The sequence below is a fragment of the Rhinoderma darwinii genome, chromosome 6 (assembly GCF_050947455.1).
Source record: "Rhinoderma darwinii isolate aRhiDar2 chromosome 6, aRhiDar2.hap1, whole genome shotgun sequence".
Lineage (NCBI taxonomy): Eukaryota > Metazoa > Chordata > Amphibia > Anura > Rhinodermatidae > Rhinoderma > Rhinoderma darwinii.
This window is the reverse complement of record NC_134692.1, coordinates 75,789,038-75,804,316: the sequence shown is the minus strand read 5'-3', so window position 1 is coordinate 75,804,316 and position 15,279 is coordinate 75,789,038. Positions and strand designations below refer to the sequence as shown.

Sequence of the window (15,279 nt, the reverse complement as noted above, 5' to 3'; positions counted from 1 at the left end):
TCAGAATAGGAACTAGTATCATTAAGCATTTTGCCTAAATATGTACAGTAGATGGCCATGATACAAGATTAGGCTTTTCTATGTCCAAGCAGCCAGATCTCTTTCCACATTTGTGGTCTGGTGTTGAAACCACTGTGCATCCAATACAGCCAATTATAAGTTATCAGCAATACAGAACCAATTATCCAATACAGAATATAAGTCTGTATTGTTCACAGGAAAGACATCCTATTCTTTCAATTGAATCCCAGTTTTGACTGAAAAAAATTCACAACGATGTATGGCCCAGTTTACAATTGTTTGCAGATTTTTCTGCACTCTTTTTGAGCCAAAACCAGGAGTGGAACTAAGAGAAGATTTAGAAAGTAAAGTTTTATGATTCTGCTATTTTTATTCATTACTAGTTTTGGTTACAAAAAAATGTAGGCAAAATCTGCAGAAAGTGTGCGAATTGGGCCTGTGAAAGCGGTTGCATGTGTATATACAAGACCTTGTAATATTATTTATTAAAAAGATATATCTGAAATAACTTTTCCTTCCGCTATCGGTTCAGATAGATCACATTTGTTTACCTTATTGAAAAATGCCATTCTAGTATCCTGGAGAATATAGTGTACATAGAGTTGTCATCAAACTCGTTAATTGTTATAGTGTTGAAATGCCTGAGAAATCGTGGAGTTATGACATTTCTTCCACCACCTAAACAGCAAAGAAAATAAGGTAATTTATGATGAGAAAATATCTGTAATCTAAGGCACTAAAGCAATGATCTGGCTGAATATGAGGTGAGCAAACATGTCAGTGGTACTGAATGTAAAATGTCAAGGCAATTTTTCTTTGTTTATGTAAAACACCATAAAGCGACATTGACTCTAATTTGCTAATTTGAGTCACTGCTATCATAAACATAGACCCTAACAGATGAAGCAATACACTTTTAAGAAACAGATAGATATCACAGTTCCCTTCAATACTTTACGGTTTCTTTAAATTATCAGACATATGGCATTCAACATGCCCAAAAAATATAAATCTATGCATTGTATAAAACAAAATGTAGAGCAACATTCCTAATGCTTACATGGAAATACCCCATAAAAGGCATGTCCTAAATACCAGTTAATAGTTTGCTTAATAAAATGAATATGTGTCATCTATTGAATCAAAATTAACATTTACAGTAACTGCAAATTTGTATAAAGTTTGCATTTCTTCTAAACCAGATTACCATTATTACAATACTCATTGGGACACATGAATGTGTGTTGCCGTTACTGGTGTAAATCTAGATTTGTAAACGTTCTGGCCAACTGTTTTTGCAAGTTAAAGTTATGATAGTTGTTTGGTTTTAAGGACCAGGTTTTATATTCAGACAAAGCCCACATTGTTTCAGGTGCAGCCAAGGCTGAATAATCATTGGGGCTCAAGCCCCAGGCCCCGCTCTCCCCCTGACTCAGGGGATCCTCGGGATCGCACAGACCTATGTACAGATACATAAAGATGCTTATTAGATTTCTATACATGAGCACACAGAGCCCCATCACAGACGCTTTCTTTATGCTCCTTCTCACTGGTGATAAATGGCGTCACGTTGGCAACAGAGGGACTGGGGGGGAGCAAGTCAAGTGAATGCTGATTGCTGGAGCAGAAGCTTCTCTCTGCTGCTCCACTAATTAACCCAGCCCCTGGATGCTGCACTCACCACCACGCAAGCCACTGCCGACTGACTCACCCTCCCTGGCTAACCTTGAATTTGTCCCTTCCGGCTCCCAGACCGAATGCAGCCACATTCCCTGAACCCCGCATAGAGCGTCAGGCTTGGGACACTGCCGGAATAAATAGATTGAAGGAGGGTACACGGTAAACACACGCAAGCACTTTACACAGATGGCTAGTCAGCTTTTCCTTCAGCTTCCCTGAATCCCTCCAGTGCTAGCTGCTAAGGAACCTAAGAACAGAGAGGAGAGGGCTCCTTATCCTGCACTGCCTTGGCTGCATCCTCATCTGTGAGTGCATCTTTCTACTCTTTCCTTGGGGGAGGCCGAAAAATAGGCAAAGGGGGTGTTTCAGTGGAAAAAAAAAGGTATAATGAAAATTGATTAGGGTGTACATTAATAAATGGCAGTGTATAGGAAACGTTGAGCATCACAAATTTGGGTCTCTAGACAAAGGGTAAAAAAAGAAAGTGGTACTGCTTCAAATATTGTATGAGGGGGCATTAATAAGAACCATTTTCAAACAACCCCACCCCCGTAGCAGACCCCAGCAATAAATGAAGTTGGTAGAGGAAAAGGGGGGGGGGTGGGAGGTGCTAATTCTCAAGCAGCTCCCAAGCAATCTTTATCATCTTGGTCTAGCCTGCGGATAACATGAGTGTGATAGAGCACTGAAGCATGTTAGTGGTTACATTGCCACTTCATGAGCCATCATGTTGCCAGGTTGGTGGATCTCTGGAGTATAATACAAGATCTTTCTCAGGATCAGAACAGGATAAGTAGTGTATGAACCCAGTGATTCCACCAGCAGAATAGTGAGTGCAGCTCTGAAGCATTCAGTAATAGAGGTTGTAAGTCAGGATGACTACAGGATAAGTAATGTATATACACAGTGACTCTGGCAGCAGAATAGTGTTTGCCGCTCTGAAATATAATACAGGCTGTAACTTAGCATCTGTAAAGCATAAGTAATACAATGTATTCACAAAGTGACTAAGTTTTTGATATACCTACAGTGAAGGAAATAAGTATTTGATCCCTTTCTGATTTTGTAAGTTTGCCCACTGTCAAAGACATGAACAGTCTAGAATTTTTAGGCTAGGTTAATTTTACCAGTGAGAGATAGATTATATAAAAAAAAAAAACAGAAAATCACATAGTCAAAATTATATATATTTATTTGCATTGTGCACAGAGAAATAAGTATTTGATCCCTTTGCCAAACAAGACTTAATACTTGGTGGCAAAACCCTTGTTGGCAAGCACAGCAGTCAGACGTTTTTTGTAGTTGATGATGAGGTTTGCACACATGTTAGATGGAATTTTGGCCCACTCCTCTTTGCAGATCATCTGTAAATCATTAAGATTTCGAGGCTGCCGCTTGGCAACTCGGATCTTCAGCTCCCTCCATAAGTTTTCGATGGGATTAAGGTCTGGAGACTGGCTAGGCCACTCCATGACCTTAATGTGCTTCTTTTTGAGCCACTCCTTTGTTGCCTTGGCTGTATGTTTCGGGTTATTGTCATGCTGGAAGACCCAGCCACGAGCCATTTTTAATGTCCTGGTGGAGGGAAGGAGGTTGTCACTCAGGATTTGACGGTACATGGCTCCATCCATTCTCCCATTGATGCTGTGAAGTAGTCCTGTGCCCTTAGCAGAGAAACACCCCCAAAACAATGTTTCCACCTCCATGCTTGACAGTGGGGATGGTGTTCTTTGGGTCATAGGCAGCATTTCTCTTCCTACAAACACAGCGAGTTGAGTTAATGCCAAAGAGCTCAATTTTAGTCTCATCTGACCACAGCACCTTCTCCCAATCACTCTCAGAATCATCCAGATGTTCATTTGCAAACTTCAGACGGGCCTGTACATGTGCCTTCTTGAGCAGGGGGACCTTGCGGGCACTGCAGGATTTTAATCCATTACGGCGTAATGTGTTACCAATGGTTTTCTTGGTGACTGTGGTCCCAGCTGCCTTGAGATCATTAACAAGTTCCCCCCGTGTAGTTTTCTGCTGAGCTCTCACCTTCCTCAGGATCAAGGATACCCCACGAGGTGAGATTTTGCATGGAGCCCCTGATCGATGTCGATTGACAGTCATTTTGTATGTCTTCCATTTTCTTACTATTGCACCAACAGTTGTCTCCTTCTAACCCAGCGTCTTACTTATGGTTTTGTAGCCCATTCCAGACTTGTGCAGGTCTATAATGTTGTCCCTGACATCCTTTGAAAGCTCTTTGATCTTGCCCATGTTGTAGAGGTTAGAGTCAGACTGATTAATTGAGTCTGTGGACAGGAGTCTTTTATACAGGTGACCATTTAAGACAGCTGTCTTTAATGCAGGCACCAAGTTGATTTGGAGCGTGTAACTGGTCTGGAGGAGGCTCAACTCTTAATGGTTGGTAGGGGATCAAATACTTATTTCTCTGTGCACAATGCAAATAAATATATATAATTTTGACTATGTGATTTTCTGTTTTTTTTTTTTTATATAATCTATCTCTCACTGGTAAAATTAACCTAGCCTAAAAATTCTAGACTGTTCATGACTTTGACAGTGGGCAAACTTACAAAATCAGAAAGGGATCAAATACTTATTTCCTTCACTGTATTTATTGACCCCACAATGATAAGCTGCTTGCTCCGGTATTTACACTGTAGGCCACGTTTGACAGGTAGGAGAGATGATGGCGAACGGGGCGAGGAGGAGCGACAACGACATGTGCTGGTTTCTAAGACTAAGAGGAGGCCAGGAAATATTACTACTGTCTGAGGGGGGAAGTGAGGAGACCAGCACCACAACAAAGACCACCTCACAAGATGGTACCGCAAAAAGATTTATAGAACACCTCACCATGATGTATACTATACCCCCACATGTATACATATGATAAGTGGACATCGGTGTGAGTTTAGTGCTTTGCAGCAACTTTTGCTGTTGAGTCCTTTTTAGCAGCTTTCGTAGACTGCTTATGCCAAGTACAGGAAGGAAATATAAGGAAAGCCAAAAGACCACGTGTTATGCTTGTAATACTTTTTTAATAAAGAAATGGGAACAGAGAGCGCCATTCAAAAACATAACTTTTTTTGTTCTTTTTTATAGCAAATTTAACAGACTCCCTAAGATTTTAATGTTATTGTCGGTGAGGCTAGAAGACATCAAATTCTGTCTCATTTTAGCCTTACACTGGTTCGGCTGTCCCTGGTACTACAGCTCTGGGGGTAAGGACACATGGTGCGTCGTTGACATGGTTTTGTTGCGTTTGAAAACCGCATGCGGTCAACTGCATGCGTTTTTTGTCTCTGTAATGCTGCAGCTCTGTTGCGTTTTAAAAAAAAATAATTGGTGGACATAGTTTTCACCCTTGTTGAAGTTTGTTAGGTGCTTCCTATATATAGTTCATTACAAGGCATTGCAGAACTGTTAGCAAAAACGCAAGCAGTTCTGCAACAACATTGGCAGCGCAGTCATTAACCGCATACAGTCGGACATTATGAAGTTGCGTTCAACCGCACAAAAAAATACATTGTAATATAATGGCAGCAGTCTGTCCATAACACAAATTTCACCATTTACTTCTATTGAAAATGACTAGCTGCGTGTAGCGTCCATGGCCACGGGCCGTCGGGTTTACTCACCTCCCGACGCCCGCAGTCATGGATCCGTGAGCGCTGGCCCCTGTCTCCTTCCTAGGAGACGCCAGCGCTAACTTCCGCTCCGTCCTGCTGTGTCCCTTAAAGGGCCAGCGCGCGCACAAAAGCATCGTCATCATCATCAACTGCCATGAGTTCCTGGTCTATAAGAAGACCCCAGGCCTTCTGATCCTTGCCTGAGCGTTGTTAGTCTATCCAAGTCTGTCTCGCAAATGGTCCCTTAGTGTTTCCCTGTTCCAGTTGTTACCCGTGCCCTGTTACCTGTTCCTGTATTCCGTATTGTTCTAGTTCCTGTGCCTACCAGCGTTGGAGTCGTGTCTACTTCACCTGCTGTCGTTTGCCACGTCCAGTGTCTTCTGCCACGTCCAGTGTCTTCTGCCACGTCCAGTGTCTTCTGCTACGTCCAGTGTCCTCGGCAACATCGGATACTGTCCGCCACGTCTGGCGCCACCTGCCGCACCAGCCTCCATCCGTGCTGAAGCCACAGCCACCATCTGGACTATTTCAGGTACCCAAGAATTACTGTCTGCCATTGACTTTCGCATAGACTGTGACCTGGTCAGCTGCCTCCCCGCTACGGCGGAGCGGCCTAGTGGGTCCACATACCCTGTGTCCGTGACAGTATGCTCAGGCCATGGAACCCGCTGGCCAGCCCAAGACCGCAGTCCAGAAGATTCAGACAGAGATGCATGACCTACGCACTCGTCAGGATCAACTCCTTGAGGCGGTGAATTCTATCATGGTCCGCCTGGATCTACTCGGTGTTCCACCTCCGGTTCTTCCTCCTGAGGTGGATGCTGTGCCACTGCCCGTTGCTCCTCCTGTTTGTTCCGGATCCACAGTTCCTCTGCCTCTTCCTCCTCACTACGACGGTGATCCCAGAGCATGTAGAGAATTTCTCAATCAATGCACGGTATGTATGTATTGTGGCCTCAAGGGTTATTTTGTGCGCCAATGCCCACAGATACCGGGAAACTCCAGTACCTAGGGTTGATTGGAGAGGCAACTCTAGGTGGAACGTCTCCAAATGTTAAAACCTCTTCCAGATTATCGATTCCTGTGGCCATCGTCACCGGAGAGACATCATATCCTTCCTCCGCCTATCTTGACTCTGGAGCGGCTGCTAATTTCATCCAGCAGGATCTAGTGGATCGTTTTCGTCTACCCACAGTCCGTCTAGAGAGACCCCTGGCAGTTGCCTCTGTGAATGGTCTACCATTGCCTGATCCGATCATGCTTATCACTGAGCCGTTGACACTACGGGTCGGAGCTCTTCACTCAGAACAGATCACCTTCCTGGTACTACCTAAGGCTATCAATCCTATCCTGCTGTGTCTGCCATGGCTCCGTCTACACGACCCGACCCTTGACTGGAATTCTGGAGAGGTTCTTCAATGGGATTCCAGATGCCATAGCCATTGTCTGTCACAAGTCCGTCCTGTTGTGCCCCCACTGCCTCAGTCACTTTCCGGTCTACCATCTCAGTATGCCAGTTTTGCGGATGTCTTTTGCAAATGAGAGGCTGAGACATTGCCTCCACATCGGAATTATGACTGTCCCATTGAACTGGTTCCTAATGCTTCTCTTCCCCGTGGACGAGTGTATCCTCTCTCCTTGCCAGAGACTTTATCGATGTCGGCATATATCAAGGAGAACTTGGAGAGGGGTTTTATTCGAAAATCTTCCTCCCCGGCTGGGGCAGGCTTCTTCTTCGTTAAGAAGAGAGATGGATCTCTTCGACCCTGCATTGACTACCGTGGTCTCAATCAGATCACGGTCAAGAACAAATACCCGTTGCCACTTATTTCCGAGCTCTTTGATCGCATACGAGGAGACAACATTTTTTCGAAACTAGATCTGCGGGGGGCTTATAATCTAATCCGGATTCGCCGGGGTGACCAATGGAAGACGGCATTTAACACCCGCGATGGGCACTACGAATACCTAGTGATGCCCTTCGGACTGTGTAACGCTCCCGCAGTATTTCAGGAGTTTGTTAATGATATCTTCCAAGTTTTCCTCTATATGTGTGTTGTAATTTATCTCGATGATATTTTAATTTTCTCCCCAGATCTGATGACCCATCGGAGGCATGTTCGTCAAGTTCTTTTGCGACTAAGAGAGAATCACTTATATGCCAAGTTGGAGAAGTGCACCTTTGAAAAGAGGTCTTTGCCCTTCCTGGGCTACGTCATCTCGGATCAAGGCCTTAAGATGGACCCTGAGAAACTAAAGTCTGTCCTGGAATGGCCACGTCCTCAAGGCCTAAGGGCCATACAGCAGTTCCTGGAATTCGCCAATTTCTACCGGCAGTTTATTCCGAACTTTTCTTCTCTGACGGCTCCCATCTCTTCCCTTACTAAGAAGGGTGTGAACGCCAAGGTGTGGACTCCAGAGGCAGAGTCCGCATTCATTAGCCTCAAGAATGCCTTCACTTCAGCTTCAATCCTCCATCACCCTGACGTATCTCGGCAGTTCTCACTGGAAGTGGACGCCTTCTCTGTTGGTGCTGGTGCACTTCAGTTCCAGAGGAGCTCCAAAGGAAAGGCAGTGGTATGTGGCTACTACTCAAGACTGTTTTCTTCTGCTGAGCACAATTACTCCATTGGAGATCGGGAGCTACTGGCTCTGAAATTGGCCCTGGAGGAGTGGAGACATCTTCTAGAAGGCGCAGCTCACCCCATCCTGATCTTCATCGACCACAAGAACCTCACCTACCTTCAGTCCGCTCAAAGACTGAATCCTCGTCAAGCCAGGTGGTCACTGTTCTTCACCCGTTTCCAATTTCTGCTCCACTACCGTCCCGCTGACAAGAATGTGAGGGCCGATGCCCTGTCTAGATCATTTGAGATGGAGGACGCGGTGGAGTCCCTTCAGACTATCATAGACCCATCCTGCGTTGTCACCGCTAATCCTCTGCAGCTTAGAGACATCCCTCCAGGGAGAATTTTTGTTCGGATGGCAGACAGAAAAATAATTCTCTGCTGAGGACACAGTTCTAAACTGGCTGGACACGCTGGTGTCCGTAAAACCCAAGACCTGATTGCTCGTCACTTCTGGTGGCCCACCCTATCTAAAGATGTTCTGGACTTTGTCTCTTCTTGCACGGTGTGTGCCTCTAACAAAGTGACTCACTCCAAGCCTGCCGGCCTGCTTCAACCTCTGCCTGTACCCAGTGCCCCTTGGCAGCACATTGCGATGGACTTCATCACAGACCTTCCTCCCTCAGCAGGATGCAACACCATCTGAGTGGTGGTGGACCGGTTCTCTAAGATGGCACATTTTATCCCGCTGACCGGCCTACCCTTTGCTCCCCGACTGGCGAGTCTCTTCATTCTACACATCTTTCGCTTGCATGGCTTGCCTCTTCACATTGTGTCCGACCGGGGGGTTCAGTTTACCTCTAAGTTCTGGAGAGCCCTCTGCAAACTCCTGGATGTGAGTTTGGACTTTTCCTCTGCCCAACACCCCCAATCCAATGGGCAAGTTGAGAGGATCAACCAGATCAGGGAAAATTATCTCCGCCACTTCATCTCTTCACAGCACGATAACTGGGTACAGCTTCTTCCATGGGCTGAGTTCTCATACAACAACCACACAAGTGAGTCCACCACTTCCACTCCGTTCCATATTGTGTACAGTCAACATCCTAGAGTCCCTCTTCCTGTGTCGACTTCATCTCAGGTACCCGCTGCTGACTCTGCATATGGGGACTTCCTGCAAATCTGGCAACAGACCCGGTCCTTTATTTTGCTGGCAGTAGATCGCATTAAGCGAAAGGCAGATACTAAGAGAAGAGAGCCGCCTCAGTATCTTCCGGGGACTAAAGTCTGGCTGTCCTCTCGGAACATTCGCTTGAGGGTACCATCATACAAGTTTGGTCCCAGGTTCCTTAGTCCTTTCAAGATTCAGTAAAAGATCAACCCTGTCTCCTATAAACTGCGGCTGCTCCTACCCTCAGAATCCCTAACTCCTTCCATGTGTCCCTCCTGAAACCAGTGGTCCTGAACCGCTACAGCAAGACTTGTAGTTCCACAGTTGCTCCCAGCGGTCCTTCTGATGTATTCGAGGTAAAGGAGATCCTGGACTGCAAAAGGGTAGGAGGACGGACTTTCTATTTGGTGGACTGGAGAGGGTTTGGTCCTGAGGAGAGGTCCTGGGAGCCAGAAGAGAACCTCAGTGCTCCTGCTCTCATTAAAAAGTTCCTCTCTCGCTCTGGTCCCAAGAAGAGGGGGCATAAGAGGGGGGATACTGTAGCGTCTATGGCCGCGGGCCGTCAGGTTTACTCACCTCCCGACCCCGCAGCCATGGATCCTTGAGCGCTGGCCCCTGTCTCCTTCCTAGGAGACGCCAGCGCTCACTTCCGCTCCGTCCTGCTGTGTCCCCTAGGGTGCTCGCGCACGGCCTTAAAGGGCCAGTGCGCGCACAAAAGGATCGTCATCATCATCAACTGCCATGATTTCCTAGTCTATAAGAAGGTCCCAGGCCTTCTGATCCTTGCCTGAGCGTTGTTAGTCTATCCCAGTCTGTCACGCAAATGGTCCCTTAGTGTTTCCCCGTTCCAGTTGTTACCCGTGCCCTATTACCCGTTCCTGTATTCCGTATTGTTCTAGTTCCTGTGCCTACCAGCGTTGGAGTCGTGTCTACTGCACCTGCTGTCGTTTGCCACGTCCAGTGTCTTCTGCCACGTCCAGTGTCTTCTGCCACGTCCAGTGTCTTCTGCCACGTCCAGTGTCCTCGGCAACATCGGATACTGCCCGCCACGTCTGGCGCCACCTGCCGCACCAGCCGCCATCCGTGCTGAAGCCACAGCCACCATCTGGACTATTTCAGGTACCCAAGCATTACTGTCTGCCATTGACTTTCGCATAGACTGTGACCTGGTCAGCTGCCTCCCCGCTACGGCGGAGCGGCCTAGTGGGTCCACATACTCTGTGTCTGTGACACTGCGGTTTAAAAATGCAACATAAATGCATCGTGACCGCACCGTGTGGCCTTACCCTTGGAGTTCCAAGCCCACCCCCCCCCTCCACTGATTACACACTGATGGACTATCCTTAAGATATTGAAGGCCATGAATGTGTTTTCTCTGAAAATCGCTCTAAGGCATATAGACTGCAAATAGGAAACACAAAATTTGTAGGGCAAGTATGTTACATTCCGCTCCACTCTGCGTCTTTCTACGAGTACGCCGCAGTGCTTGAACACGACACTGACGTAGCCAACCTGATCCCCGGTTCTTATGTAATACTTAATTCTGGCAGCCTATTTAACCCCTTCACGACCAGCCCACGTAGATTAACGGGCTGCCGTGCTGGGCTTTTCTCCTGCAGCCCGTTAATTCACGTGGTGTCAGAACAGAGTGCACAGCGCTCTCCCTGTGCTCTGAATCTCTCAGCACACGCTGCTACAAGCAGCCTAAGTGCTGAGAGAAGACATCAGGACCGGATTGGTGTCGGTCCTGATGACGTGATCACCATGATAAAGCTATCATGGTGTTCACAGCAAAGTTTGTTGCAGCAGCAAAGTTTGTTGCAGCAACAAACTTTCGTGCTGTTTGTTACACTGTTTCTCCTCCCTCCCTGTCAGAGCGTTCTGAGACAGTGGGGGAGAAGAAGCTGTGCCGAGCAGCTGCTGTGTGTCTCATATAAAGACACACCGACTGTGAAAAACACACACAAATAACACCTCCACATAGTTTAGTGTAGGCAGCTAGCTATAGTTTAGGTAGATAGTACTCAGACTAGGACAATTAATTAGTTAATCAATAATCAATTAGGGCTTATAATATGTGTGTGTGTGTATATATATATATATATATATATATATATATATATACACACACACATTATATAAATATATATATATCTCTGTCTCTATATATTTACATCTATAAAATTATATAGATATATATTTATATACTGTGTATGTGTGTGTATATATATATATAAATATATATACACACACACACGTAATATATATTATATATAGACCTATATTTTAAATTTGTTAACACTAAAATTTAATAATTAGGGATGTTATATATCTATAACATCATATAGATATATACGTACATGTAATATATACGTATACACACATATACTTATATAAATCTCTTCATATATTTTACACGTCTGTAGATTCTAAATACATTGATTCATTGTTAGGCTGTGTTCACACTGAATTTTTTGCAGGAGGAAAATTCCTCCTGCAAAAACTGCTCCGGACGTTTTTTGCACAGTGGTTTGCCAAAAACTCGTCAAAACACTCGTCGAGGTGTTTTTTTTACCCTTCTGACTGATTGAAATGGGGTTTTGGAGGCGGAAACCGCCTCAAGATAGGTCATGTCGCTTCTTTTTACCGCAATGCGTTTTTTTTGCTCACGGTAAAAAAGCTCGTCCAACTCCCATTGAAATCAATGGGAGACATTTTTGGGCGGTTTTTGACGAGTTTTGCGGAGCGGTTTCCGCGCCAAAAAACTTGTAAAAAAACCTCTGTGTGAACAGGGCCTTAGGGTTGTTCATAAATTTATTGATCAATGGATTAGTGGACTTTTTCTTTGTTACTTTTATTAAAACGGTTACAAAAAATAAGTTAAAAAAAAAATACGTAAAAAATGGCACGCAAGTTATATACCACTTAAGAGGCATTTGCTCTCTTGGATCCTGATAGTGAATGGGGTCACTTTTGGGGGGTTTCTGCTGTTTTCGTCCCTCCAGGGCGTTGCGAATGGGACATGGCACCGAAAACCATTATAGTAAAATTTGAGCTCCAAAACCAAAATGGCGCTCCTTCCCTTCTGAGGGCTGTAATGTGTTCAAATATAAGTTTATGACCACATATGGGGTATTGCCGTAATCAGGATAAATTTCTTTACAAATGTTGGGGTGCTTTTTCTCCTTTATTCCTTGCAAAAATTAAAAAATTTCTATGTTTCTTCAGAAGAAATGTAGATTTTAATTTTCACAGACTAACGCCAATAAATTCAGCAAAAAACCTGTGGGGTTAAAATGCTCACTATACTACTAGATAAATTCCTTGAGGGGTCTAGTTTCCAAAATGGGGTCACTTTTTGGGGGTTTCCACTGTTTAGGCACCACAAGACCTCTTCAAACCAGACATGGAGCCTAAAATATATTGTAATAAAAAGGAGGCCTCAAAATCCACTAGGTGCTCCTTTGCTTCTGAGGCCGGTATTTCAGTCCATTATGACACTAGGGCCACATGTGGGATATTTCTAAAAAATGCAGAATCTGGGCAATAAGTATTAAGTTGCGTTTCTCTGGTAAAACCTTCTGTGTTACAGAATTTTTTCTATTACAAATGAATTTCTGCAAAAAAAATTACATTTGTAAATTTCACCTCTACTTTGCTTTAGTTCCTGTGTAATGTCTAAAGGGTTAAGAAACTTCCTGAATGCTGTTTTGAATACTTTGAGGGGTGAAGTTTTTAAAATTGGGTGAATTATGGGGAGTTTCTACTATATAAGGCCCTCAAAGTCACTTCAGAAGTGAACTGGTCCCTAAAAAAATAGGTTTTGGAAATTTCTTGAAAATGTGAGAAATTGCTGCTAAAGTTCTAAGCCGTGTAACGTCCTAGAAAAATAAAAGGATGTTCAAAAAACGATGCAAACATAAATTAGACATATGGGAAATGTTAACTCGTAAATATTGTGTGTGGTATTAATATCTGTTTTGCAAGCAGATACATTACAATTTAGAAAAATGCAATTTTTTGCAAATTTTCTATAAATTTTGGTGTTTTTCACAACTAAATATTGAATTTATCTACCAAATTTTTTTACAGACGTAAAGTACAATATGTCACGAGAAAACAATCTCAGAATCGCTTGGATAAGTAAAAGCATTCCGGAGTTATTACCACATAAAGTGACACATGTCAGATTTGAAAAAATTGCCTGCGTCCACAAGGCCAAAACAGGCTGTGTCCTGAAGGGGTTAAACTAGACAAGAGCCTGCTGACCCTTTCCTGAGTATCAGTAGTCTTCTTGCACTGCCTCTATACCTTAGCCTTGTCAAGTCTGCTCGTGTATGCCCCTGCCACCAACTGGATTCTGCCTACTGTTTTGCCACTTGGATTTGTTGCCTTCATATTGCCACCCATGTTTTGACCCCTGGCCTGGACTCTTGACTCTTCCTTCGTTTTTCGCTCCCAATTCGTTGCTCCTGGTTTATCTCCTGGATTTGACTAACATCTTTGTCTGTCAAATCTTCTGTATCGCTGCCGCATCTCGCTAATAAACATTGGGAGGATCCCCTAGACTGCGCACCTCACTTTAGTCAATGCAAGAGCAATACCTAACAATATTGTTGTAGTGGGAGGAGAAAGGGGGCTGGCACTGCTCCAATGCAGGGAAAGACACAGTCTCTACAAATAAACGCTGTGTGGCTCAGAACACATGGGAATACAGCTGTCAAAATGTTGCCGGCGGGGTGCTCATCGGTGGAAAACAGCGCGTATATGTAACTTGATAGAAGACGGATAGGAAATACGAGGCACTCACCGCAGTGGCAATAAAAAAGATTTATTGAGGTTGATCTCGGTCAGTAATGATATGGAGGATGCCAACGACCGTTTCACGCTACAAGCGCTTTGTCAAGGCTCATACGTCATTTCCTCATTGCTCCTTTTATAACACGCTCCATAAGAGCTTACATAATACATTAACAAAAGAAAATGAAGGGAAAAACAAAAAAGGAGCAAAAGGATACACAAAAGTAGATAGCAAGATACTAAAATATAACAGTGTATAAATCAGTACAATATTTATTCAAAAAATTTAAACAATTACATTAAAAAGGAACTGAGATCGTTGCGGTCATTAAGACCCAACGGTCCCAGTGCCTCCGTTTTTAAATTAATTTCAGTCTCCTTTCTTAATAGGGTGCCGTGCCTGTCTCCCCCCGATGGGGCCAATTTAATTTGAGTTAATCCTGCAAAACGCAGTAGCCGGTAATTATTACCATGGCACTCGTTCATATGCTGCATAAATCTCGGGCAGCCCTTCCCTGTGTCTAAAGATCGGACATGTTCGCCAAAGCGCTTTTGCATCTGGCGAATTGTTTGGCCTATGTAAAATTTCTGACAAGGGCAGAAAATTACATAGACAACGAATTGCGATTTGCAAGTGATCATGTCATCCACATAAAAACGTACAGCCCCCTATTTTAAGGTACCTTGTGCGTAGAAGAAGACTACCATATCTACATTGACCGCATCTATAATTACCTTTCGGTAGAGATGCTGTCAACCAATCTCCTGTCTCAGTACAGGAAGAGAATCTCCCTTCAACAAGAACATCCCTCAAATTCTGACATCGACGAAAATACATAATTGGATGTCTGGTTGAGACATCCGTAAGCAGAGGATCATTCTCAACCAGAACGTATTACATCGCTCATTGGGCTAAAAGCAAAAGACAGCACAAATCGTTTGTTGTCCTTATTAGAGATATTATTCTTACGCTTAGACTTCAATAGCGATCATTGGCTTTGGCCATTTGCTCGCGTAAATTTGCTCCCAGGTTCCTCGGACCGTTTGAGATCCTTCAGCAGATCAACCCGATCTCTTATAAGCTTAGGCTAACCGCTACCCTCAGAATCCCCAACTCCTTTCATGTATCTCTTCTGAAGCCTGTGGTCCTGAACTGCTACTCTAAGACTCTTAGCCCTGCAGTTGCCCCCAGCGGTTCGGTTCTGCCGATGTATTCGAGGTCAAGGAGATCTTGGACTTCAGGAGGATAAGAGGAAAAGGCTTTTACTTGGTGGATTGGAAGGGGTTTGGTCCAGAAGAGAGGTCCTGGGAGCCAGAGGAGAATGTCAAGGCTCCTGCCCTCATTAAGAAGTTCCTCTCTTGTTCTGGCCCCAGGAAGAGGGGGCGTAAAAGGGGG

The 15,279-nt window shown here is 44.4% G+C and overlaps 1 protein-coding gene across 1 annotated transcript in view; it reads right to left on the bottom strand.

The window, feature by feature from the left end:
- DNAH7 (dynein axonemal heavy chain 7) overlaps positions 1–15,279 on the bottom strand; it is a 533,102-nt gene that overhangs the window by 293,414 nt on the left and 224,409 nt on the right. Inside the window, exon 38 of the mRNA XM_075829965.1 lies at positions 573–699. Within this exon, the coding sequence (XP_075686080.1) occupies positions 573–699 (127 nt within the window). The remainder of the gene's footprint in view (positions 1–572; positions 700–15,279) is intronic.